Source organism: Manihot esculenta, chromosome 2, assembly GCF_001659605.2.
Source record: "Manihot esculenta cultivar AM560-2 chromosome 2, M.esculenta_v8, whole genome shotgun sequence".
In the NCBI taxonomy this organism is placed as follows: Eukaryota; Viridiplantae; Streptophyta; class Magnoliopsida; order Malpighiales; family Euphorbiaceae; genus Manihot; species Manihot esculenta.
The window spans coordinates 4,643,951-4,671,255 of NC_035162.2; the positions used below are offsets into that span (position 1 = coordinate 4,643,951).

At 37.4% G+C, this 27,305-nt stretch overlaps 1 protein-coding gene across 2 annotated transcripts; it reads left to right on the forward strand.

Moving 5' to 3' along the window:
- Nucleotides 1–2,310: 2,310 nt before the first annotated feature.
- LOC110609160 (auxin transport protein BIG) lies at nt 2,311–23,287 on the forward strand. Of its 2 annotated transcripts, none has more exons than XM_021748541.2 (14): nt 2,311–2,745; nt 2,847–2,953; nt 4,636–4,801; nt 4,906–10,997; nt 11,718–12,323; nt 12,462–12,642; nt 13,413–13,647; nt 13,728–18,281; nt 18,374–18,596; nt 18,975–19,379; nt 19,684–19,827; nt 20,411–21,436; nt 21,651–22,139; nt 22,224–23,287. In XM_021748541.2, exons 1-14 carry the CDS (start codon nt 2,460–2,462, stop codon nt 23,037–23,039), a joined length of 15,330 nt encoding a protein of 5,109 aa, XP_021604233.1. In that variant the 5' UTR covers nt 2,311–2,459; the 3' UTR covers nt 23,040–23,287. The 2 variants fall into 2 exon arrangements, with proteins under 2 accessions (XP_021604233.1, XP_021604234.1); XM_021748542.2 differs by having other exon boundaries at nt 4,909–10,997.
- The last annotated feature ends 4,018 nt before the right edge of the window (nt 23,288–27,305 follow it).

Genomic DNA, 27,305 nt, shown 5'->3' on the forward strand with positions numbered 1-27,305 from the left:
AATATAAAATAAATATACATTTAATATAAAATTTAAATTAAAAAACTATATGTTTATTAATATAAAATTTTAGAGATTATATTATAATTTATCATTAATTTTTTCATATTCAATTTATTTCTCTTAATTATAATCATTATAAATTAAAAAATATATATTTTATTATTCAAAATTTAAATTTTAAATATAAATATAAATGTTTTAAATTTTTTAAAAATAATTTAATAAGTGAACTAAAAATATTTTTTTTATCAAAACTGATTAAGATAAATAGTTAAAATTAAAATAAACATGAAAAAATTGATTTTATTGTTTAAATTTTTAAAATTAGAATATAAATATGAAAAGTGATAAATATTTTTTTAATAAAAAAAATAGTACTTGAATTTTAATTTTATCCTTTTCGTTCTTTTATTTTTTAAAATAAAATAATCAGTTTGAAAAGGTTATTCCTACTACTACTACTACTACTATTATTATTATTATTATTATTATTATTATTATTATTATTATTATTATTATTATTAAATGGGTAATTTACGATTTAGTCCCTGGATATTACCATTATTAACAAGTCAGTCCCTGTATTTTTAGAAACCTATTAAAACGTCCTTATGTTTTCTCTCCGTCAACAAAATAGTCCTTCTGTCTATTTTTGCCGTTAAAAATATAGTAAAAGACTATATTACCCCCCATTATTTTTCTCCTTCTCCTTCTCCTCCTCCTTCCTTTTCTTCTTCATCAATTCTTCTTCTGCTTCTTCTTCTTTTCATTCTTCTCCTTCTCCTTCTCCTTTTCTCCTTCTCCTTCTCCTTCTCCTTCTCTTTCTCCTTCTCCTTCTCCTTTTTCTTCTTCTTCTTTTTCGGAGGAGGAGGACGAAAGAAAAGACAGGGACTATAAGGAGTAACTTGTTAATAATGGTAATATACAATAACTAAATAAATGGTTTTATTTGAGAGTAAAATTGGATTTTAAAATTTTTCTCAATCCTCCTTTATCTAATTTTAACGGAAAATAGGACGGAAGGACTATTTCGTTGACGGAAATAAAACATAAGAACGTTTTAATAGGTTTCTAAAAATACATGGACTGACTTGTTAATAATGGTAATACCTAGGGATTAAATCGTAAATTACCCTTATTAAATTAAACAAATAGGGAACAAGAGAAAAAGCTTTTAGAACATGAAAAGACCTTGTGAGGATGGCACATGCCGGCTCGCCCGAGCAAATCAGCCATCAACCAGTGCTGGAAGGGGCATTAGCACATTTCAACGAATTATTTTCTTCCAATGCCGAATCCGAAGCTTCTGAAAGGAGGAATTATCAGCATCTCGCCCCAACTTGGTCTACACCACTCATGGCTCTGTAAAGAAAAATTTTGATGGGGCAGTGGACTTAGAGCAAGAAATGTGGTGCCATAGCGCGAGGTCTGTTGGGATGGAGCTGCAGAAGATTTTCAGGGATGATGGACCCTTTAGCGCGAGGCCTTAGCCAGTAGAGAAGCTGCCTTTTAGCTAAAGGGGCCGGGTTTATGCACAATGCAACTTTTGGAGGGTGACTCTCTTTCGGTAAACAAAGCTTTGCAAGGAGACGCCTGCTGCATATCTTTAAGAGACTTCTTCTCTTCATCAAGTCATTTTCCCTCATGTTAATAGGAATATATCAGCACATTTTATAGCTAAATAATATCTGTTGTCCAATGATTCTTTTTACTATAATCATTTGACTCAATGTAATTTTATAATTTTTTCATGCCCATTTAAGAATTTAAGAATTTTTAATAAATCTTGCTTTAGAAAAAAAAAAATCCCTATGCTTAAGAGAAAAGTAACCTTTATAATAAGATCATTGACACTGAGTCCATGTTCAACATGTATAATAAGGTCATTACACAAAAACTAGATAATTGGAAAATTGAGTTTGTATATTTACATATATCAGTTTTTCAAATAAATAATTACACAACTAGTTTTCAATTTTTTTTTAAAATTTAATAAAAATTTAGAAAGCAAATTTTAATTATTTTCTTTCTAACAGAAATTTTTAAGTAATATATGAAATTGTTGCATTGAAATTTTATTGTATAGTTAAGTAAAATTAAAAAAATAAAAGTAAATAAGAAAGCAACATTGGAAATTCTTTGAAATTCCAAAAGGCATGTAAAATGAGAAGGGAACAAAAGAGCCTCCTGGAATAATCACTTTTCAATTTCCCTTGCATACAAAGCAATCTTCAAAGTTGTAATCCACCGCCTCACTCATTTTCCCTCTCCATTAAACCCTTTTCTCTCCTCCTTTCTCTTCCTTTTTCTTGGGCCTTTTTAATATTTCAAAACGCAAAGCACACAACACAAAACGCAAACCCAAAACCCCTCCCTCCCTCCCTCTCTTCTCCTCTCCACTTCTCTCCGTTCTCTTCAAAAATTCTGATGCACTGATCACACATCATTTCCCTCTAATGGCAGACCACTTGACCAAACTCTACCACTCTCTCTTCGAAGAGAAACTGCCTCCCACCGATCTCTTTCTCAGAATCCGCTCTGATAATTCCATCAAACAAGCTCTCCACCACATCTATATTATCTTAAAACGCGCTCTTTCCACGATCGAACCTGCCGATGCTGGTCATGCTACTACTAGCAACAAGGAGATTAAATTAGGGTACCAATCATGGACCAATTTGCAGATTCAGTCACTTATCGCCCTTGGTCTCGTCATTGTGTCTGCTTCCAGATCTCTATCTGGTATTTTTTTTCCCATTTGTTTTAGCTTTTGTTTCTCTTGTTTAATTTTCAGCTGCTTATAATTTTGATTTAATTTTGATGGGGGATGTGATTATTGACAGTCGAGCAAGCCGAGCCGATGGTTATTGCGGTGGTGCAGCAGTTGCTTGAGTTTGCAGTTTGTTATTTGGAGAGGTCAGACTTCAGCACCGATGATTTGAGTATACAGGTTTGTGCTGCTTGTAAAGTTATGCTGATGAAGTGAATCCAGAGCTTCAATTTTCTGAGGTTCATTTGGTCCCTGTTTTGCATACCTGATTGTGTTAGATTGATATAATTTTTGGATTTAGGATATAGGAAGGGACTTGGGATTACTTGAACGATAGGAAGTATTAACATATTGTATTACTGAAATGCTGTACGTGCGAGGATAAAATTTAGGTTTATTTGTCCCTGTCCCTGTTTGAATAAATGTCTAGCATTCTAGTCGTATACAATGAGGGTAGCAACCTAGCTTAGACTCCTCATTTCAATTTTCTTACTTGTTTCTTCTTATGCTGACAGGGAAGTAAATTTCCTTTGAAAATAAGAAAACAAACAGTAACATGTAGATATTGCATTGATCATCAAATGGTGGTGATATATAATTATTCGCCATTTGATTATAAAATTGCTAGACTCTTTCTTCTTCTCCCCCTCTCTAATAGAACAAAGCTAAAGGGAACATTTGGTTAGATAAAAAAGTGAACAGCAAAAAGTTTGCTCAAGAAAAGTTAAAAAGTAAGGCAGTGGTAGTTACTTGCTAGAGGAGTGTGAATAATTAGCTGCTGATAGTTGTACTGCTCAATCAAGAAACTAGACTTGGGATGTTTTTTCGTCTGTTGGTTGCTTTTGGAGTGTTTTAAAATAGCTGCAATAAATCTCTCTCATGATATTGTCAATTATTCCTCTTTAATCTGAATAAACATAATTCATGATCATAATATTATGCATACAATTTGATTGTATTAAATTTCAGTGCAAGAAATATATAAAATGGTATTTGACTTTATTAACTTGTATAACTCAATAACCAATGAATAGATCACCATATCTGTAGTTATAACTGGCAATGATTTACAAATGGTGATATCCATTAATTATAAGCTACTAGCCCTGGTTAACAACTGTCAGCTATCACTAAAAGCTAAATCAAATGTGTCCTACTCCTATTTCTTTTTGCAATTCCCTTTGCTTTCTTATGTGAAGTAGGATGTCTGTATTTCCAATCATGTTTTCCTATTGTTGCTTTAGCATTGTATCAAAGTAAAAATTTCTTAGTGTGCGCATTTTAGAAAGCAATGAGAAAAATTCAAAGCAAATGGTACCTTGTATTGAAAATCATAGAATTTGATGTATAATGGTTGAAAAGTTTGAAATACTTTATTTCTATTTTTTTAATGGATATTTGACTAGTTACATAAAACACTCTCTCCTGCTAGAGGAAATGGCGTAACTGCATGCAGAAGCTTGTGCATCATATGAGTATTATATAATATGGTGTACTCTGATGTTTTCTGCCACAGCCTTGATCAACATCAGTTAGCATAACCAGTCATCTGGTGGAAGATGTATATTTTATGGCGTTCTATAATCTATATGCCTATTAGTCAATTCATACATATTCGGTCTCTGTGGTGTATAGATATATCTTTAGCATACTTCGTGTTAATTATGTTGGTCAATGAGTTTCATCCAATTTAGCATACTTCGTGTTATCCTTTCTGAACTTTATAAGAAAAAGGCATCACTGGAAGAATTTGGTGATTTCAAATTTCTTTGGAGAAACATCATGTGGAATGACATGTTTTTATATTTCTTAGTTTCTATAATTCATATTATTGAAGTATATTATTGGGAAATTTTTCTTAGGGAAATGTGTTGCTCCTTATGGAGTTGGCATTGGTTGATGGAATTGATAAAGCATCTGATCCATCTCATTCTTGCTCCATAAATAGTCTTCTAGAACTTTTGCCAATGGATTCAGGTGATTGTTGCAACACTGAGCTGGAAAGCTACATAAAATGTAGTCTTCAAGGTACTGTGTAGTGTGTACTCTGTGAACTCTACAGATTTGTCCAGTGATTTAATATTGTTATCACATAATGCTTGCTATTCTAATCTTTTTGCTTTTTCCTGAAGAAGGTGTCAGTTGCTCAATGGGAGAGAAGCCAGTGGATCAGCTATTGATGACTTTAGCATATGACTGTGTTCAACCTGAGTGGCAGGCTATTGGGTTCAGTGGTTCCAAGCAAGATCTGAACAGCTTGATTTTTTTATGTCAGCATTGGGCTTTTGTCCACATGGGTTGTGCTCGTCGTCTAATATTGTGCTTTAAAGATCTTGTTGACCTGCCATATGTGTATCATGAAAAATCGGCAGGTCCAGAGTTTTGTAGGAGATTGTCCTTTGGTTTAAGGATTTTAAAGTTAGTCAGGAATCTCATGAAGGACATTCCAAATGTTGGATATGATGCTTCACTGTTGCAAGAAGTTGCTTTATGTGCAGATTTGTTACCTAGATTGTTTAAAATCAGCTGTGAATTTGCAAATAACCAAGCTGTTGTTGAGGGTAGTTCAGATTGTCTTGTATTGTTGCTGTTGGAAGAGTTTCTTCTCCTTGTCCAAGTTGTTTTCTGCAACAGCTGTGCGTTCCAGAATATCCAAGTATGTATAGTTGCTTCTTTATTAGACAACTTGGATTCCTCTATATGGAGATACAACAAATCTGCTGCTAATCCAAAGCCCCCTCTAGTATACTTCCCCCGATCTGTTCTTCACATCTTGAAACTCATTAAGGATCTCAGGAGGCAAACGTACCAGGCTCTTGATTTGAAGGGCTTTGATACAGTTCTTATTGGCAGCTCTACTGATATGAAAAATAATTACCCGTTATGTCATGCTCATTCTGAGAAGGTTCCTTTGCTTAAAAAGTTCAATATAGAGGACTTGTGGAAAATTATATTTGCCCCTTCAACCCAGTGGATGGACAATCTGATGCATCTTATATTTTTCCTTTATTGTGAAGGGGTAAAATTAAGGCCAAAAGTGGAGAGATCACATTCTAGTTCTTTGAGAACTAATTGTCCCTCAGAAGTGGAAAATGTGGTTTGTCATGATGATGAAGCCCTTTTTGGGAACCTGTTCTCTGAGGGTGGTCGCTCATTGGGATCTACTGATGGATACGATCAGCCACCTGTTACTGTCAATTCTTGCTCTGGAAATGGTAACATGCCAATGCAAGCTGCCTCTGAATTATTAAGTTTTCTGAAGGAGTGTGTCTTTTCCCATGACTGGTCTCCCTTTCTTTTCGAGGATGGCCGCAAGAGGCTAAGAGAGAACCACATTGATATATTGCTTTCTATACTTATCTCTCAGGGCCGCTGTTCAGAAGATAAGTCTGCTGATAGATGTGCTGTTTCACTTGAAGAGAAAAAGATTGGGCATATCTATGAAATTTGCTTTGAGCTTTTGCAGAACCTTCTTACTTGTCATGCATTATCTGGAACTCTTGAAGAGTACCTAGTTGAGAAAATTCTGAATGTTGAAAATGGTGCTTTTGTTTACAATGATCAGACTCTGACCTTGCTATCTCACACTCTTTGTTCTAGGAAGGGTTTGGCTGGTAGTCAGTTGAGAACCAGATTGTACGAAGGATTTGTGGGTTTCATTGTTGATAAGTCAAAAGCTGTTTGTTTGAAGTGTCCGAGTATCAAGGAATTTATTGGGACTCTTCCATCTGTGTTTCACATTGAGATTCTTCTTATGGCATTTCACTTGTCATTAGAAAGAGAGAAGGCAACACTTGCAAACTTAATATTTTCTTCCCTCCAAAGAATTGATGCTCCATCTGCTGGCTTTTGTGCCACACAATTGTCATGTTGGGCTCTAATAGTCTCAAGGTTGATCCTACTGCTTCGTCATATGATGTTCTACCCACATACCTGTCCTACGTCACTGCTTTTAGATTTTCGGTCAAAATTGAGGGAAGTTCCAGGTTGCACTCCAGTTCTGCCTAATATTATAAATGATCAGGCATCATCTTGGGCGTCTATTGCAGTAAAAGTTGTGTTAAGTGAATGGGTGGAAGCAGATCCTTCCATCAGTGCCTTGGCCAATCAACTAATTGATGTTTCAGCTGTTCCTCCTCTACTTTGTAGAGATGAATTAGCCATTGAATCTTTGTGCCTGAGTTGGAAGGATATAAGTGCAACCTTCTCACAGATTCTGGGATTCTGGAAAGGTAGAAGAGCTGCAGCAGTAGAAGACCTTATAGTTGAAAGATACATGTTCTTGCTTTGTGTGGATATTCCTATCATGAGTTCAAGATCAAATAAACTTTTATTGTGGAGTGAGACTCAATCTATTGACATATCTAATATGATGTTTTTCTTTCACTTCAGTCACTCTTTAATAGCCAACTGTGATGATATTGGCAAGAGCATGGAACTTCCAGACGTTGTAATTGGTGTGCTACAGCATTTGTGTGCATTGCACATGTCAGCAGATGTTAAAGAACTAGGATGGGATTTCTTGAGGGTTGGGTTTTGGTCATCTCTGGTACTTTCCCTACTTAATGTTGGGATCAGCCAGTACAGCATTAAGAATGGAGTCCCTGGAGTGAGTCCATTCTGGATTGAGAATACAGCTAGGGACAATTTATATGTCACTGTTGCAGAGGGCCTGACTTCCTGTTTAATTGAAGCTGGTCAAGTTCCATTGCTGTTGAGGATGTTATCATCTCTGTTAAACAGATACTTACAGGTGTATCAAGAGGCTTTCCTGACTACCCATGATGATGGTGAGTGTAATGCAATTAGGTTATCATCACTGTTACTTCTCAAACACTCCGGTTTGGAGAAAAGCCTTCAGGATGAGTTCCTTAAGAAGAGTGACATCAATTCATATCACCTAGAATCTTATTCTGATCTATTTTCAAAGTGGGATGCTATTGTTGACAAGAGGGCTCCCACTGTTCGATGTAAAGTGCTTTGGGAATGTATGATGCATGGTTTTCCCTCTCATCTTCAAACTCCAAGTGCAATCCTTCTGTCTTGCATTCTTAGCATAAGAGGGATCATTTTTGTTCTAGATAGATTGTTTGGACTAGAAAATCTCAGAGAAAGTATTTGCAAGGAGAGGGCGGTCCTTTGCCAGATTCTGAGTTCAGTTATGATCATTAAATTTGACAGAATCTTTGAAAGCATTAGAGGAAAATGTGAGGCTATTGTTAGAAACTTGAGTTCTGGGTCTGAACTGTCAGATTATTCTGATCTATTTCTAATGAAACACATGGAAGGGTTTTTAAGAGAAATCAATGCCAGGGATGAGCATGACAGCAGTACCCTTGAATGGGTGATCACAAAGATTATTAATACTGCAGATAGTCTCAGGAAAGACCCATTGAAATCTGCAATATTCAAATTTTATCTTGGTGTAGAAGATGCATCTGAAACAGTCGAGGAGTTCTATGGATTGCAACGTGGTGATTTGTTAGTTCTATTAGACTCTCTGGATAATTGTGCCTCAGAATCAGTAAACGGAAAGGTGCTTAGTTTCTTTGTTGATCTCTTATTAGGCGACTTTTTTCCAAATCTCAAGCAGAAGGTAGAGAAAAAATTTTTTGAGATGGATGTACGTAGTCTGTCCACATGGTTGGAGAAGCGGCTGTTAGGTTGTGTTCTGGAAGCTTCAGATGGAGCTGGCTGTGCAAAGGGGAATTCTGTTTTCCTCAGAGAGACAACTATGAATTTCATTTTGTCTCTTGTCTCCTCACCTTCTGAATTGCATGCGACAGAACTTAACCGTCATTTGTTTGAAGCTGTGCTTGCTTCCCTTGACACTGCATTTTTGCTATTTGATGTTCATGTTGCTAAGTCTTACTTCCAATTTGTTGTTCAACTTTCTAGAGGAGAATATCTAATGAAATTGCTTTTGACAAGGACTGTAGTGTTGATGGAGAAGCTGGCTGTGGATGATCGTCTACTTCCAGGGCTGAAATTCCTGTTTGGCTTTTTTGGAAATGTCTTGAGTGATTCAGAGACTTGTAAGAAAACCTTGGAGAAGAAGTCAGGGAAATCTCTATCTGGCAGTAATCTGGGCACAGTTTCTGTTGTTCTAAAGCCAATAGGATCAAGGAAAAATTCTGATTCTGTGGTTCTTTCTGCAAGTCAAGAAGGGGGATCTGCAGCAGTTGAATGTGATGCAACATCTGTGGATGAAGATGAGGATGATGGAACATCTGATGGTGAGGTAGCTAGCATAGATAAGGATGATGAGGAAGATACTAACAGTGAAAGGACACTTGCCTCAAAGGTTTGCACATTTACATCCAGTGGCAGCAATTTTATGGAACAGCACTGGTACTTCTGTTATACTTGTGATCTGACAGTATCAAAAGGGTGTTGCTCTGTGTGTGCAAAAGTCTGTCATCGTGGTCATCGTGTTGTTTATTCTCGCTCAAGTCGATTCTTTTGCGATTGTGGAGCTGGTGGTGTTAGGGGTAGCAATTGCCAATGCTTGAAGCCTCGAAAATTCACTGGAAGTGAAAGTGCACCCATACGCAGTGCTAGTAATTTTCAGTCGTTTTTGCCCTTCTCAGAGGATGCAGATCAGTTACCAGAGAGTGATTCTGATCTGGATGAGGATCTCTCCTCAGATACAGATAACTCACTTAGGTTATCTATTCCAAGAGAGCTTCAAGATGGGGTGACAGCATTACTCCAAGAACTTGATGTTGAGAGTCGGATTCTTCAACTCTGCTCTTCATTGATGCCTTCTATAACAAGCAAAAGAGGATCTAATCTTTCCAAAGATAAGAAAATAGTTCTAGGCAAGAACAAAGTGCTTTCTTATGGTGCTGATCTGTTGCACTTGAAAAAGGCATATAAGGGTGGTTCATTAGACCTTAAAATAAAGGCTGATTATCCGAATGCCAAGGAGCTTAGATCTCATTTGGCTAGTGGCTCTCTTGTCAAATCTTTGCTCAGTGTGAGTAGCCGAGGTCGACTTGCCGTTGGAGAAGGTGATAAAGTTGCTATTTTTGATGTTGGTCAATTGATTGGTCAAGCCACCATAGCACCAGTAACAGCAGACAAGACCAATATTAAACCTCTCTCAAGAAATGTGGTTCGCTTTGAAATTGTTCATCTTACTTTCAATTCAGTAGTTGAAAATTATCTTGCTGTAGCAGGATATGAAGATTGTCAGGTTCTCACTTTAAATCCTCGTGGTGAAGTGACTGATCGTCTTGCCATTGAGCTGGCATTGCAAGGTGCTTATATCAGACAGATAAGCTGGGTTCCAGGTTCTCAGGTGAAGTTAATGGTGGTGACTAACAGGTTCATCAAGATTTATGATCTATCTCAGGACAACATTAGTCCTCTGCACTACATCACGATGCCTGATGACATAATTGTTGATGCAACACTTCTTATGGCTTCTCAGGGGAGGATGTTTCTTGTTGTTCTTTCTGAACAAGGAAGCCTGTTCAGGTTAGAATTGTCGGTGGAGGGTAATGTTGGGGCTACGCCATTGAAGGAAATTATTAATATTCAGGATAGGGAAATTAATGCTAAGGGATCATCTTTGTATTATTCTTCCACATACAAATTACTCTTTATATCCTATCAAGATGGAACTACTTTGATGGGTCAACTAAGCCTGGATGCAACATATCTAACTGAGATGTCTTTCGTCTATGAGGATGAACAAGATGGCAATATGCGGCCAGCTGGTCTGCATCGATGGAGAGAATTGCTGATGGGCAGTGGGTTATTTGTTTGTTTCTCCAGTGTCAAGTCGAATGCTGCACTTGCTGTATCCATGGGACTCGATGAGTTACATGCACAGAGCATGCGACATGCTGTAAGCTCAACCTCACATTTAGTTGGGTTAACTGCTTACAAGCCACTGTCCAAAGACAAAATCCACTGTCTTGTTTTACATGATGATGGAAGCCTTCAGATATACTCGCACATCCCATCAGGATCTGATGGTGGGGCAAGTCTGACTGCCGAGAAAGTAAAGAAATTGGGTTCTGGCATTCTGAACAATAAGGCTTATGCTGGGGTAAAACCAGAATTCCCTCTGGATTTCTTTGAGAAGACAGTCTGCATCACAGCAGATGTGAAACTGGGTGGTGATGCCATTAGAAATAGCGACTCTGAAGCTGCTAAACACAGCTTGGCATCAGAAGATGGCTTTTTGGAAAGCCCCAGCCCCGCAGGATTTAAGGTATTGCTTCTTTCAATTCTTCTAGCTACTGTTATGCCTTAGGCTTTCTATATATGGTATTTCTTTTTCCTCTTCACTGTGGTCTTGTTTTTATTTTTATTTTCATTTTTTTGAAAATAGTATGTTGTATTCGTAACATATAGCTGTGTTGAAAGATTTACTGATCATTCTTGTGCATGTGGTAGAATATACTATGGTATCATTGTCCTGATTACCACTGTGGTCTATATAATTATATTAGGTGATGGATGCCTATGAAACCCTTTTCGCTTTTAAGGAAGGATTACCATTGATTGACCTTTTATTTTTCCTTTAGGGTAGGACAGGACCTCTGGAAGCATGGGTCTTAAACTTTGTTTCGTTATTCTCAGGAGTGGATTTTTGTTTTCTGAATGCTCTGGTTTTAATGATTCTTGTTAATGCAGAACATGCTGGCAGTTCTTTGGCATGTCATTGCTAATCTGGTTATATGCTAGATGTAGACTAGCTTCTCGTTATTGATTTATTCTATTGTTTAAGCATGCTGCTTCTTTTTTTAAATGCTTTTGTTGGTTACCTGTTGTACTGGCCTTCTAAGTTTTCCTCTTTAGTTTTTGTGCAAGTTTGTGTGTGTGTGAGAGAAAATCTGCAACTATCTTTGCTTATTATCACTTATTAATATTATTTTTCTATCACAGTTCATGCGTCGTAATTATTGTTTTTTGTTGTAATTTTCCCCAGATATCTGTCTCCAATTCGAACCCTGATATTGTAATGGTTGGTTTTCGGGTGCATGTGGGTAACACTTCAGCAAACCACATTCCTTCTGATATTACCATTTTCCAGAGGGTAATTAAGTTAGACGAGGGTATGCGGTCCTGGTATGACATTCCATTTACTGTAGCTGAATCACTCCTTGCGGATGAAGAATTTGTAATCACTATTGGGCCTACCTTTAATGGCACTACACTGCCCAGAATTGACTCTCTTGAAGTCTATGGTCGAGCTAAAGATGAATTTGGCTGGAAGGAGAAAATGGATGCAGTATTAGATATAGAAGCTCGTGTGCTTGGTTCCAATTCTTTGCTTGGCGGAGCTGGGAAAAAGTGCCGCTCAGTGCAGTCTGCTCCAATTCAGGAGCAGGTGGTAGCAGATGGTCTCAAGCTTCTATCCAGGTTATATTCATTGTCTAGATCCCAAGAAGATGATTCAAAAATGGAGCCAAGTGAACTGAAATGCAAGCTTCTATTAGAAACAATATTTGAAAGTGATAGAGAGCCCTTGTTACAGGCTGCTGCTTGCCGTGTTTTGCAGTCTGTTTTCCCCAAGAAAGAGAGATATTACCAGGTAATTTTGTACAGAATAATTCAATATAGCAGAACAGTGATTTACCTTCAACATTGTTTGCATGTGCTCTGTTGCAAATGCTTGTGCATGTAGATGTATATTTCTTTCAGTTAATAAATTCGAATATTTTCCATTTAGGTTAAGGATACTATGCGCCTTCATGGGGTCGTTAAATCGACATCAATGCTATCTTCAAGGCTAGGAGCTGGTGAAAATACAGGAGGGTGGATGGTTGAAGAATTTACTGCTCAGATGCGTGCTGTATCTAAGATTGCATTGCACCGTCGTTCTAACTTGGCTCTTTTTCTTGAGACAAATGGTATTCTTGCAGACATCTATTTCTTGCAGGCACCAAGCCCACATATTTATGTATTTGCTCATTTGTGCACACATGCTAATTATATTTGTAAACTATATTAACACCATAGTACTTGTCCTGTTCCTACATGTGAACCCAACATGGTTTGTTTGATTCAAGATATGGTGAACTAATATCTCAAGCTCAAGCTCAGGATATTTGATTTTGAAGTTCTCTGAATTATCATAATAGGAAAAATCGGACTTGTGCTAATACTTCTTACCAGTTCAGTCCCTTCTCCCTGGAATTTCCACTCATCACACTGCCAACAGGCATATTAACAAATCAGCAACAATTAACAGCTCATAAGCATATGAACCTCCAAATTTTCTTTGTGCGATGATTTTAAAAATTCTAAATGGGTTGAGTCATGCCATGTGCATCATCCTATTAAATGAAGTATGCTTGTGCTGTGTCGGAGTAGTATCACCAATCATAGCAATGTAGAATCCAGAGAAAATGATTTTTTTTTTCTTTCCATGCCAAGAAATTGACTGGTTTTCTTTTCTGTTGAGACAAAGATAGCTTCTTATTCTTCCTTTTTTTTTTTCTGGCTTGGGCAGAAGGGTTGTACTGCGACCACTTCATTGACTTCTATGTGGAGAATGAGTTTGATATTTGCATTTTTCAAGTCATGTTACGATATATTTGCACAAGTGCTTACCTATATCATTCTGTTTTCTGTTTTTATGTTATTGAAAAGGCTTTTTTTCCCCTCATTTTTTATGTAGGTTCTGAAGTAGTGGATGGGCTCATGCAAGTTCTGTGGGGAATTTTGGAGTTTGAGCAACCAGACACCCAAACCATGAATAACATTGTTGTATCTTCTGTGGAGCTTATTTATTGTTATGCTGAATGTCTGGCTTTACATGGAAAGGACACAATGGGACCCTCTGTTGCTCCTGCTGTTGTATTATTAAAGAAACTTCTGTTCTCACCCAATGAGTCTGTTCAAACTTCCAGCAGGTAGTATTTAGCCCTCTGCGTGTATGTTTCTGTCTCTGAGGTTTTATCTGAGCTCATTTACACATCCATCTCTTTTTCAGCCTTGCCATATCATCAAGATTGCTCCAGGTTCCTTTCCCAAAGCAAACAATGTTAGCAACGGATGATGCTGTGGATAGTGCTGTTTCTGCTTCTGGTTCTGCCGAGGCAACTGGTGGAAACACACAAGTCATGATTGAAGAAGATTCTATTACCTCATCTGTTCAATATTGCTGTGATGGCTGCTCCACTGTTCCTATACTCAGGCGAAGATGGCATTGTACCGTCTGTCCTGATTTTGACTTGTGCGAGGCTTGTTATCAAGTATTAGATGCTGATCGGCTGCCTCCACCCCATTCTAGGGATCATCCTATGACGGCTATTCCAATTGAAGTGGAACCATTAGGAGGAGAAGGCAATGAAATTCATTTCTCCACCGATGATGCAAATGATTCAAACTTGATGCCTATCAGCGCAGATGTGAGTGTGCAGAACTCTACTCCTTCAATTCATGTCTTGGAAGCCAATGAGTCCGGAGAGTTCTCTGCATCAGTAGCTGATGCAGTCTCTATTTCTGCATCAAAACGAGCTGTGAATTCCTTGCTTCTCTCTGAGCTTCTTGAACAGTTGAAAGGATGGATGCAGACAACCTCCGGTGTTCATGCTATCCCTGTTATGCAACTATTCTATAGACTATCATCTGCTGTGGGTGGACCTTTTATAGACAGCTATAAACCTGAGGCTTTGGATTTAGAGAAATTGATTCGGTGGTTTTTGGATGAAATTGATCTCAAAAAACCCTTTGTAGCCAAAACCCGTTCTTCTTTTGGGGAAGTTGCAATTCTTGTATTCATGTTCTTCACTTTAATGCTCCGAAATTGGCACCAGCCTGGTAGTGATGGTTCTATTCCAAAATCAAGTGGAAACACAGAATTGCATGATAAGAATGTTATCCAAGTTAGCTCTGTTGCCTCTCAGTCTTCCATGGATGGTCAAGAGAAAAATGATTTTACATCCCAGCTGCTTCGAGCCTGCAATACTCTTAGGAATCAAGCATTTGTTAATTATCTGATGGATATTCTGCAGCAGCTAGTGAATGTTTTTAAGTCCCCTAATGCCAATTTCGACACCACACATGGTCTGAATGCTGGTTTTGGATGTGGGGCTCTATTAACAGTTAGGAGAGATTTACCAGCAGGCAATTTCTCTCCATTTTTTTCAGATTCATATGCAAAAGCCCATCGAGTTGATATCTTCACGGACTACCATAGGCTATTATTGGAGAATGTTTTTCGGCTGGCGTACACTTTGGTTAGACCAGAAAAGCAAGACAAGACTGGGGAGAAAGATAAAGTCTACAAGATTTCTTCTGGTAAAGATTTGAAATTAGATGGATATCAGGATGTTCTTTGCAGTTACATAAATAATCCTCATACTACATTTGTAAGAAGATATGCAAGGAGGTTGTTTCTTCATCTTTGTGGAAGTAAAACTCACTATTATAGTGTTAGAGACTCATGGCAGTTCTCCACTGAGATGAAGAAACTCTGGAAACACACAAATAAATCCGGTGGCCCTCAAAATCCTGTGCCATATGAGAGAAGTGTGAAGATAGTGAAGTGCTTATCGACAATGGCTGAGGTTGCTACTGCACGGCCTCGAAATTGGCAGAAATATTGTTCGAGGCATGGAGATGTTTTGCCCTTTTTGATGAATGCGGTGTTTTACTTTGGTGAAGAGTCTGTTATTCAGACTCTCAAACTTCTAAATTTGGCCTTCTATTCAGGTAAGGACATAACCCACTCCTTGCAGAAATTTGAAGCAGTAGACTCAGGGACAAGTTCAAACAAATCAGGGGCACAGTCATTAGATTCAAAGAAGAAGAAGAAAGGTGAAGTGGGAATGGGAACTGAATCTGGACTTGAGAAATCTTATTTGGACATGGAGTCTGCTGTGGATATCTTCACTGACAAGGGTGGTGATATTTTGAGGCAATTTGTTGACTGCTTTTTGCTGGAGTGGAATTCAAGCTCAGTGCGCACAGAGGCTAAATGTGTTCTTTATGGTGCATGGCATCATGGGAAACATTCATTCAAGGAAACAATGTTAATGACTTTCTTGCAGAAAGTGAAAAACCTGCCAATGTATGGTCAGAACATTGTCGAGTTCTCGGAACTGGTCACTTGGTTACTAGGGAAAGTCCCTGATGCTAGTTCAAAGCAGCAGACTGCTGATCTTGTGGATCGTTGTTTGACCCCTGATGTAATTAGGTGCATCTTTGAGACGCTCCATACGCAAAATGAGCTTATTGCTAATCATCCAAATTCTCGCATATATAATACTTTGAGTGGTCTTGTGGAATTTGATGGTTACTATCTTGAGAGTGAGCCTTGTGTTGCCTGCAGCTCTCCTGAGGTACCTTATAGTAAGATGAAGCTAGAAAGCTTGAAGTCCGAGACCAAGTTTACGGACAACCGCATCATAGTGAAGTGTACTGGAAGTTACACCATCCAAACTGTAACAATGAATGTTCATGATGCACGCAAGTCCAAATCTGTGAAAGTCTTGAATCTGTATTATAACAATCGGCCTGTGGCTGACTTGTCGGAGTTGAAAAATAATTGGTCCTTGTGGAAGCGTGCAAAGAGTTGTCATCTTGTTTTCAACCAGACTGAGCTAAAAGTGGAGTTCCCTATTCCAATCACTGCTTGCAACTTCATGATTGAATTAGATTCTTTCTATGAAAATCTTCAGGCTCTATCACTTGAACCATTGCAGTGCCCACGTTGCAGTCGGCCTGTCACTGATAAGCATGGAATTTGCAGCAATTGCCATGAGAATGCATATCAGTGCCGGCAATGCCGCAATATAAATTATGAGAATTTGGATTCTTTCCTTTGCAATGAATGTGGATACAGCAAATATGGCCGTTTTGAGTTTAACTTCATGGCTAAGCCTAGTTTCACATTTGATAACATGGAGAATGATGACGATATGAAGAGAGGTTTGGCTGCCATTGAATCAGAATCAGAAAATGCTCATAGGAGATACCAGCAACTTTTGGGCTTTAAGAAGCCTCTTCTTAAAATTGTGTCGAGCATTGGTGAGAATGAAATGGATTCACAACAGAAGGACTCTATCCAGCAAATGATGGTCTCTCTGCCTGGACCTTCATGTAAGATAAACAGAAAGATTGCTCTTCTTGGCGTCTTGTATGGTGAAAAATGCAAAGCTGCTTTTGATTCAGTCAGCAAAAGTGTTCAGACATTGCAGGGCCTTCGTCGGGTTCTAATGAGTTACTTGCACCAAAAGCATTCGGATGATTCGATTGCAGCATCCAGATTTGTGGTTTCCAGATCTCCAAATAATTGCTATGGCTGTGCAACTACGTTTGTAACACAGTGTTTGGAGATGTTGCAGGTTCTTTCAAAGCACCCTAATTCGAAGAAACAACTTGTTGCAGCTGGCATCTTATCTGAGCTGTTTGAAAATAATATTCATCAAGGTCCAAAAACTACTCGTGTCCAAGCCAGGGCAGTGCTTTGTGCTTTATCTGAAGGTGACATAAATGCAATAACCGAGTTGAACAGTTTAATACAGAAGAAAGTCATGTACTGTCTTGAGCATCATCGCTCCATGGACATTGCCCTTGCCACTCGTGAGGAGCTTTTACTGCTTTCAGAAGTGTGCTCCTTGGCTGATGAGTTCTGGGAATCGAGATTACGTGTTGTTTTCCAGCTTTTATTTTCTTCCATTAAATTGGGTGCAAAACATCCTGCAATTGCTGAGCATGTTATTCTCCCTTGTCTGAGAATCATATCTCAGGCATGTACTCCCCCAAAACCAGATACAGTAGACAAAGAGCAGGGTGTGGGAAAATCTGCTTCTGCAGCACAGCTGAAGGATGAAAACAACTCAAATACATCTGGACCTTTGGGTGGTGTTGTGAGCGGAAATAAGTCAGCACAAGAACCTTCTGAAAAGAATTGGGATGCTTCTCACAAGACTCAGGATATTCAATTACTGAGTTATTCCGAGTGGGAGAAGGGAGCATCTTATCTTGATTTTGTAAGAAGACAGTACAAAGTGTCTCAGGCAGTCAAGGGGGCTGGGCAGAGATCTCGGACCCAGAGACACGAATACCTGGCTCTCAAATATGCTCTCAGGTGGAGAAGGCGTGCTTGTAAGACGTCTAAGGGTGATCTATCCACATTTGAGCTTGGGTCTTGGGTGACAGAACTTGTTTTGAGTGCTTGCTCCCAGTCTATTAGGTCAGAGATGTGCATGCTGATTAGTTTACTTTGTGCCCAGAGTTCATCGAGGCGGTTTCGGTTGTTAAACTTACTGATGGCTTTGTTACCTGCAACCCTTGCTGCTGGAGAAAGTGCAGCTGAATACTTTGAATTACTGTTCAAGATGATTGATTCAGAAGATGCTCGTCTATTCTTGACTGTGCGGGGATGTCTAACCACAATCTGTAAACTTATTACCCAAGAAGTGGTTAGTGTTGAATCTTTTGAAAGGAGTCTACATATTGATATTTCACAGGGATTCATTCTTCATAAGCTTATTGAGCTCCTTGGCAAATTTTTAGAGGTTCCCAACATCAGATCCAGGTAGTAACAATAATTTATCATCTGGGATTGGTGATTTAATTGTTCTTTTATTTCCTTCATCTTTTCAATTAATTTAAATCTTCTGATGCCAGATTTATGCGGGACAATTTGCTGTCTGATATCCTTGAGGCTCTTATCGTCATTCGTGGCTTAGTAGTACAGAAGACGAAGTTAATCAGTGATTGCAATCGCCTTCTGAATGATCTTTTAGAAAGTCTTCTGCTTGAAAGTAGTGAAAATAAACGACAGTTTATCCGAGCTTGTATTTGTGGGCTACAAATCCATGGAGAGGAGAGAAAAGGACGAACTTGTTTGGTAGGATTTATTATAATTAATCAATGCATCATAAATGTTCCTTTGTCTTCTGGCCTTCAGTTTAAAATTTTCAAATGTAGTCAGGAAGAATGTTCTGCTTTTTTTCCTTAGGGCCCCTTTTCAGAGGTTTGTGAATAGGTCGGGCAGTTCTGAATCACAGTGCAATTTGTTGTTGGAAAAAGTAATTTTATATTTTTTTTCAAAGAATTGTCTTCCGAATACCTCTTGATTGCTCAGCAATTCTTATTCCTTTATTTTTTAGGGAAAATAGATAATTCCAATGCGAGGACTCCCTAGTTTCTTTCTTTTGTAAGTACATAGATGTATCTATTGATTTTCCAAATTTTAATTTGCAATTTAATTTCTCTGTTTGTACAGTTTATTCTGGAGCAGCTTTGCAATTTGATCTGCCCATCAAAACCAGAGTCCGTATATTTGTTGGTACTAAATAAGGCACATACGCAGGAAGAATTTATTAGGGGTTCAATGACTAAAAATCCATATTCCAGTGCTGAGATTGGTCCTCTGATGCGTGATGTTAAAAACAAAATTTGCCATCAACTGGATCTGTTAGGCCTTCTTGAAGATGACTATGGCATGGAGTTGCTAATAGCTGGGAATATAATCTCTCTTGATTTGAGCGTTGCTCAAGTTTATGAGCAAGTCTGGAAGAAGTCCAATGGTCAAGCTTCAAGTGCAATGGCCAATTCTACCTTGTTATCCTCAAGTGGCATGACATCAGCCAGAGATTGTCCACCTATGACCGTGACTTACAGGCTTCAGGTTGGTTAAATACCAATTCCAATTGATAACTGTCAACGTATGAATTTAATGGTTGATCAAGAGTAGTTTTGTCTAAACTAATTGAAAAAACTGATATTGCATTGATAATGGAGACATGGAGTTTCATCCTGCATTTTCTTTAGCCACTTCCTATTCTTATTCGGCATGTTTACTTATGCTGTCCTTACTCTCTCTGTCTCTCTTTCTTTTTTTTATTCTTTTCCCTTTTTGTGAAGTTGAGCAAATTGAGTTGTTGTCTACAAAATGTGACATTGTTATTATTTTCTTTTGGGATAACTCACAGGGATTAGATGGTGAAGCTACTGAGCCCATGATTAAAGAGCTGGAGGAAGATAGGGAGGAATCTCAAGATCCAGAGGTTGAGTTTGCAATAGCTGGAGCAGTTCGAGAGTTTGGTGGGTTTGAAATTCTGTTGGGCATGATTCAGGTGAGCTTGCACTAATCGAGTGTCCTGATCTTTCTCTAGAAATTCCTTTCTGTTATACTACAAATTGTTTTACTTGCTTTTATACTTCTGCTTTTTTGAATGGTTCAAACATGTTTGAGATTGATCTTATGTCCAGAAAGGGTTCTTTTTATTGAAAAGGCATACATGTCCCATATAATCCTATTATAAAGTTATGGAATTTGTTTATTGAAGCATATCAATTTGCCACTGGACACTAACAAGTAATGATTTTCTTTTTCTCTTGGTAACTTCAGGAAAGGTAAATTATCTCAATCAGTTTGATGGAAGCATTTTTTCTTTGCTTCAGTTTTTTTGATATGTTTATTTATTGTTTATTCTTTAGTCTATTTATTCTAAATGATTTTGTCCTAAAAAGACACTCTTGGTACATATCTTTCTAACTGCTGGCGGATTCTGATGGTATTTTTCCTTCTGATTTTAATCTACATCATTTAACTGAACCTGCACCCTGCCCCACCCTACCCCGTTCCCCTCAAAACTCCTTTCTCTATTTTCCTTTGCCTTCTGATTTTAAGACATTGACATTGATTTAAATGAACAGCGGTTAAGAGATGATTTCAAGTCCAACCAGGAACAGTTAGTTGCTGTGCTTAATCTCCTTATGCATTGTTGCAAGATAAGAGAGAACAGAAGGGCCCTGTTGAACCTCGGAGCTTTAGGTCTTCTTCTTGAAACAGCAAGGCGTGCCTTCTCTGTGGATGCCATGGAGCCAGCAGAAGGCATTCTTTTGATTGTCGAGAGTTTGACATTGGAGGCAAATGAGAGCCATAATATTAGCATCACACAGAGTGCTCTTACTGTAACCAATGAGGAAACTGGCACGGGAGAACAGGCCAAAAAGATAGTGCTTATGTTCTTGGAAAGATTGTGCCACCCTTCAGGCCTTAAAAAGTCTAACAAACAACAGAGGAACACTGAGATGGTTGCTAGAATCTTGCCTTATCTGACATATGGTGAACCTGCTGCAATGGAAGCACTCATTCAGCACTTCAACCCATACCTGCAGAACTGGAGGGACTTTGACCAATTGCAGAAACAACATCAGGACAACCAGAGAGATGATAACATTGCTCAAAAAGCAGCTGAGCAGAGGTTTACTGTGGAAAATTTTGTTAGAGTTTCTGAATCACTCAAGACAAGTTCCTGTGGGGAACGGTTGAAGGACATCATCCTAGAGAAAGGTATCATAGATGTTGCTATCAAACATTTAAGGGAGAGTTTTGCAGTTGCAGGGCAGGCTGGGTCTAAATCTAGTGCAGAATGGTCTTCAGGTTTGAAATTGCCATCTGTCCCACATATATTGTCTATGCTTAGAGGATTGTCAATGGGGCACTTTGCCACTCAGGTGTGTATTGATGAGGGAGGAATCTTGCCGTTGCTCCACGCTTTGGAAGGAGTTTCTGGAGAAAATGAGATTGGTGCTAGAGCTGAAAACTTGTTAGATACACTATCTAATAAGGAGGGAAAAGGAGATGGGTTCTTGGAAGAGAAAGTGCGCAAGTTGCGCCATGCCACTAGGGATGAAATGCGGCGTCGGGCTTTAAGGAGGAGAGAGGAGTTACTTCAGGTACTTCCTTTTTAACTTGGATTTACACTTTGTTGTTATCTACGAATTTACAGAGTGATATCAGGTCAAATACTCATGCATTGTCTTATTGCTTCACCTTTATCTGATATAAAACATTGCGTCCAAGAAAATGGATTAAACATATCATATGCATGCTTTTTAAAACATTAGAAGTGAGTTAGTTGATGTTATGTTTTCCTGTTAATCATTGCAGGGTCTTGGAATGCGACAAGAGCGTGAGAGAATTGTTGTTGCTCAGCCAATCCTGGAAGGTTTGGAAGATGTAGAGGAGGAGGAAGATGGGTTGGCATGCATGGTATGCAGAGAGGGATACAGCCTGAGACCTACTGACTTGCTGGGAGTTTACTCGTACAGCAAGCGGGTGAATCTGGGTGTTGGCACTTCAGGGAGCGCTCGTGGGGAGTGTGTTTACACCACTGTCAGTTATTTCAACATTATTCATTTCCAATGTCACCAGGAGGCAAAAAGAGCAGATGCTGCTCTGAGGAACCCTAAGAAAGAATGGGAGGGTGCTACACTAAGAAACAATGAATCTCTTTGCAATTCTTTATTCCCTGTTAGAGGACCATCTGTTCCACTAGCACAGTATAATCGCTATGTAGAACAATACTGGGATAATCTCAATGCCCTAGGACGTGCTGATGGGAGCCGGCTCCGGCTGTTGAGTTATGACATTGTTCTGGTAAGTGTGTCATTGGTGTCAACCTTCCCTTCATAGAAAATTAATTTGTATCAGGAATAATCTGTTGCACCTGTTTTGCTTTAGATGCTAGCTCGATTTGCAACAGGGGCATCATTTAGTGCTGAAAGTAGAGGTGGTGGAAGGGAAAGCAACTCGCGCTTCCTACCTTTCATGATCCAAATGGCTCGTCATTTGCTTGAAGGAAGCTCATCCCAGCGCCACAGCATGGCCAAGGCCGTGTCATCATATATATCCTCATCCTATTTGGATTCCAGATCTGCTCCTGGAGCTCAGCCTGCTCCAGGAACTGAGGAAACTGTTCAATTTATGATGGTGAATTCACTTCTGTCAGAGTCTTACGAGTCATGGTTGCAACACCGTAGTTCTTTCCTGCAGCGAGGAATATACCACGCATACATGCAGCACACTCATGGCCGATCAACAGCTCGGGCGTCATCCACGTCGACTGGCATGGTCAGAATGGAGTCAGCCAGCATAAGCCCCATGACGGAAATGGCGGATGCTGATGAACTACTTCCCATCATTCGACCTATGCTTGTCTACACAGGCTTGATTGAGCAGTTGCAGCGCTTTTTCAAGTTCAAAAAATCACCACACATGCCAACTATTAGAGCAGAAGGAACTTCAACAGGATCAGAAGGGGAAGATGAGAGTGGAAGTCTGGAAGGTTGGGAGGTGGTAATGAAGGAACGGCTGTTAAACGTGAGAGAAATGGTGGGCTTCTCCAAGGAATTGCTGTCGTGGCTTGATGAGATGAGTTCTGCCACGGATTTGCAGGAGGCTTTTGATATTATTGGTGTCCTTGCTGACGTCTTAGCTAATGGAATTTCACGGTGTGAGGACTTTGTGCATGCTGCAGTAAATGCAGGGAAAAGCTAAGGCATCTAACCAAGTCAGGAGCATGGTTTGTGTTCTAATACATCATGCCGTTGGCTGGTCTCAGTAATCATGTGCTATTTACCAATTTTGCTTTCCAAGTTTGAAAGTAATATTGGTTGCGTTGTGTTGTGTTGTATTTCTATGAACATGGGGTGTTTTCCATTTCCCTCTCTGTGATACTGTACTTATCAAATATATGTTGGAACACATTTTGCTCCTTGGTTATGATATCATTGTGTTTAAGATTACCGTTTCTTTTTGGTATGAATTGTATTGTGCAGTCAATCTTTTTTAACTAATTACTGACTTAACTTTTATATTTTATTATTTATTTGGTAACAAAATTGAAAATTATTGACAACATATTGCTCCTAATTAGGAGACTTTCCTAATTAAAATTTTTGAAATTTTAGTTAAGTTTGATTTAAGAGATTTTATTCTTTTTTCAAATATTCTAATTTAAGTTGATTTTTTATGTATAGATACTCAGATCAATTTAATGGAAACAAAATAAAAAAATTTCTTTCAAAATTCTTCATAGTATCATAGTATTCTCATCCGATGTGTGTTGAATCTCACATCGTCATTCGATGTGTGTTGAATCTCACATCGTCATCCGATGTGTGTTGAATCTCACATCGATGGAGAGGGGTAATGTGTCTGTTATATAGGTTATAGGTATCCCTTCCTTGTGCTAGTTTTTTAAGTGAGTTAGTTTCAATCTAAAAGTTAATTCAAGAGAGACAAGTGTCTATGACCCTTTGCTAGCTTTTGGGTGAGTTAGGTTTGGCCCAAAAGCTAGTTCAAGAGTTTTTGGAATGAGTTAGGCTGGTCCAAGAGCTAGTTTAAAAGGGAGAAGTGTTTATGACCCATACAAAGAGTAATGTGCCCCTTTTCACAACCGACGTAGGATTCAGTGTACTCCGAGAAGACTAGACTACTGTATAGGAGAAACTATTGGTGATTAGGAAGCTATTATACAGGGAAACTATTGGTAAGCAAATTGAGTGTTTGAATAAATTAGATTTAAGGAGATATTCAAAAAGAGACAAAACAGAAGCAGAAAAAACCTATTGTGCAGCTTACTCAGTCTTTCTCTTCTAAGAAAACTAGACTACTGTACAGGGTAAACTATTGGTGATTAGGAAACTATTATATAGGGGAGACTATTGGTGACCAAATTGGGTGTTTAAATAAATCAAATTGAGATACTCAAAAAGAGACAAAACATAAGTAGAAAAAGCCGTTTTGCAGCCTACTCAGTATCATGAATCTTTATCTTCTCCATCTGGTAAGTCATCCTTAAATCTTGAGTCCTTTGATAATCTAAATAAACCAATTGCTCAAAGAAAAAGAATTAGATCTTGCACAAAACACTCTATTTCTAACTTTTTCTCTTATGATTTTTTGTCTCCATCCTATAGAGTCTTTGCCTTGTCTATTTTCTTTGTGTCTATTCTACAAGATTGGAAGAAAACTCTTGCAGATCCTAAATGAAAAAGAGTAATGATTGAAGATATGAAAGTACTGGCCAAAAATAATATATGGGAGTTTGTCACTCTACTACCTGGAAAAAAATTTATTGACTGCAAATAGGTGTTTACTGTGAAACATAAAATAGATGGATCAATTGAAAGATTCAATGTTAGACTAGTAGCTAAGAGATACACTCAAACCTATGAAGTGGATTACCAGGAGACATTTGCTCCTGTTGCCAAAATAAACTCAATTAGAGTATTATTATCTTGCGTCATCAACCTTGATTGGGATTTATAACAATATGATGTGAAAAATACATTTCTCCAAGGAGACTTGGAGGAGGAAGTGTATATGGAAATTTCTCCTGGATTTACCGATGAAAAGACACAAGAAAATGTGTGTAGGTTAAAGAAGGCTTTGTATGGGTTGAAGCAGTCATCTAGAACTTGGTTTGATCGATTTAGTAGAGTTATGATTTCCTTTGACTATTAATAAAACAATACTGATGATACCCTATTTATCAGACATTATAAGAGTAAAATTACTTTTTGATAGTCTATGTTGTATGACATAGTAATGACAGGGGATGACAATGAAAAGATGACTAGACTGAAAATTTTTTTTTTCAAGAGTTCGAAACTAAAAATTTACGAAAATGGTAATATTTTCTGGAAATCGAGGTTGTCAGGTCAAAGAAGAAAATCTTTATTTCTTAGAAAAAATACATTTTGGATCTTTTAGAAAAAAAAAAAAAAAAAACTAGTATATTAGGTTGCAAACCAGCGGAAACTCCCATTGAGAATAATCACAAGCTACAATTAGGGATTGGTGAATCAGTAGATATAGACAAATATCAGATGTTGGTAGGTAGACTGATTTATTTTTCGCATGCTCAACCAGACATAATATATGCTATCAGTTTAATCAGTCAGTTTATGCATAATCCTCGTGAGTCTCACATGCAAACTGTTTTTTGCATTTTACGATGTTTGAAGTCTGCTCCTAGAAAAAGTTTCATATTCTCTAAACACAGTCATCTTCGCATAAATTCATTCACAGTTGCAAATTGAACTGAATCCCTTGATGATAGAAGATCGACTAGTGGGTACTGTATACTTGTGAGAGGAAACCTTATCACTTGGAGAAATAAAAAGTAAAGTGTTGTTGCTTGATCAAGTGCTTAGGCGGAATATAGAACAATGACGCAAGGTGTTTGTGAACTCCTATAGTTGCAGAGATTGTTGGAGGAATTGAAACTATTGGAGAGAGACAAACTCCACTTATACTATGATAATAAAGCTGCAATCAGTATAGTTCACAATCTGGTTCAACATGACTGAGCGAAACACATAGAGAATCGACACTTAATTAAAGAGAATTTAATAAATGGTATCTTGAGGTTAGATCATATAACTCCTAATCAACAGCTAGCTTATGTGTTTACCAAAGGGGTCAGCAACAAGACCTATCATATTTTGATTTACAAGTTGGATATGTGTGATATCTATTCACTAACTTGAGAGAGAGTGTTGATCAATATAGAAAGTTCCTAATTATGAGAATTCAAATTTTTGGGTCCTAATTAGGCTTGATTTAAGGTATTTTATTCTAATTATAAATATTTCTAATTTAAATTAATTTTTTATATATAAATACTCAAATCTTGTAAAGATTAATTCAATTGGAATATAATAAAAAATTTCTCTCAAAATTCTTAAAAAAATGAAATTTAAATTTACTATAAATTTACATGTGAAATAAAGTTCATGAATTTTGGAATAAGGATAAATTTTGTCTAAAAATAAAATTTTCACTCGATTTATTGAAATCTTTTAATTTATGGTCAGACCATTCTTTAGAAAATTTATGATAATAATTTTTAATAATAAAATATTTAATTGTGGTTTGATATTATAGAAATTATTTTTAATTTTTTAGTTAAATTGAGAAAAAAAATCTAAATTTAAGGATAAAAATGAATTTTCTTTTTATTCACTTATAAATGTTTTGTGCGAAGCAATGTACTCTTCTTTTAATATGTTACATGTGATAATGAAGATAAATTGCTATGGAATATTATGGAGGATAGATGGTAGTGTAATTTTATTTTATTTTTAATATTTTTGTCTATGCTTTAGGATAATTTTTTTTTTTGAAAAAATGGTTATAATTTTAAAAATAATATACTGACAGATTTAATCTGATCGTAAGTATATCTAAATAAATTTAAAAAATATTATATTTTACTCCAATTTTGGATCCTTACTTAAAAAAAAAAATTTCTCAATTTTGTATTTTTATTTAAAAAAATAATAATTTTAAAGACAATGAAATGAGATTGACCCTTTGTAGGTCAGAAATATAAATGCTCATTGAATTGTAATAACAAATAATAATAATAAAAAAAGAGGGTGAGAGGAAAAGGCACGGGCCGTGAGATTACTGACAAGGAAGCAAGAAGCTTTCCTAATCGGTTATGTAAAGTGAAAAAATAGAGCAGAATGCACATGTGAGAAGCTAAAGTGATTGGCAGAGAGGCTCTATGCTCTTCTTCACTTTCAGATCTGAAAAAATCTTTACTGTTTATCTCTCACTTCACTCATTGCTTCAAATCATTCATCACTTATATTAAAGCTTACTTCTTCTTCTTCTTCTTCTCCCACCATTGGATTTTAGAAGCCCTCTTATCATTTGCCCTCTTATTATTTTTTTTTTCTCAATTAGTAATTTTTATGTCAACTTTACATTTATGTATTTTATTATTATAAGTATTTATTTATTTATTTA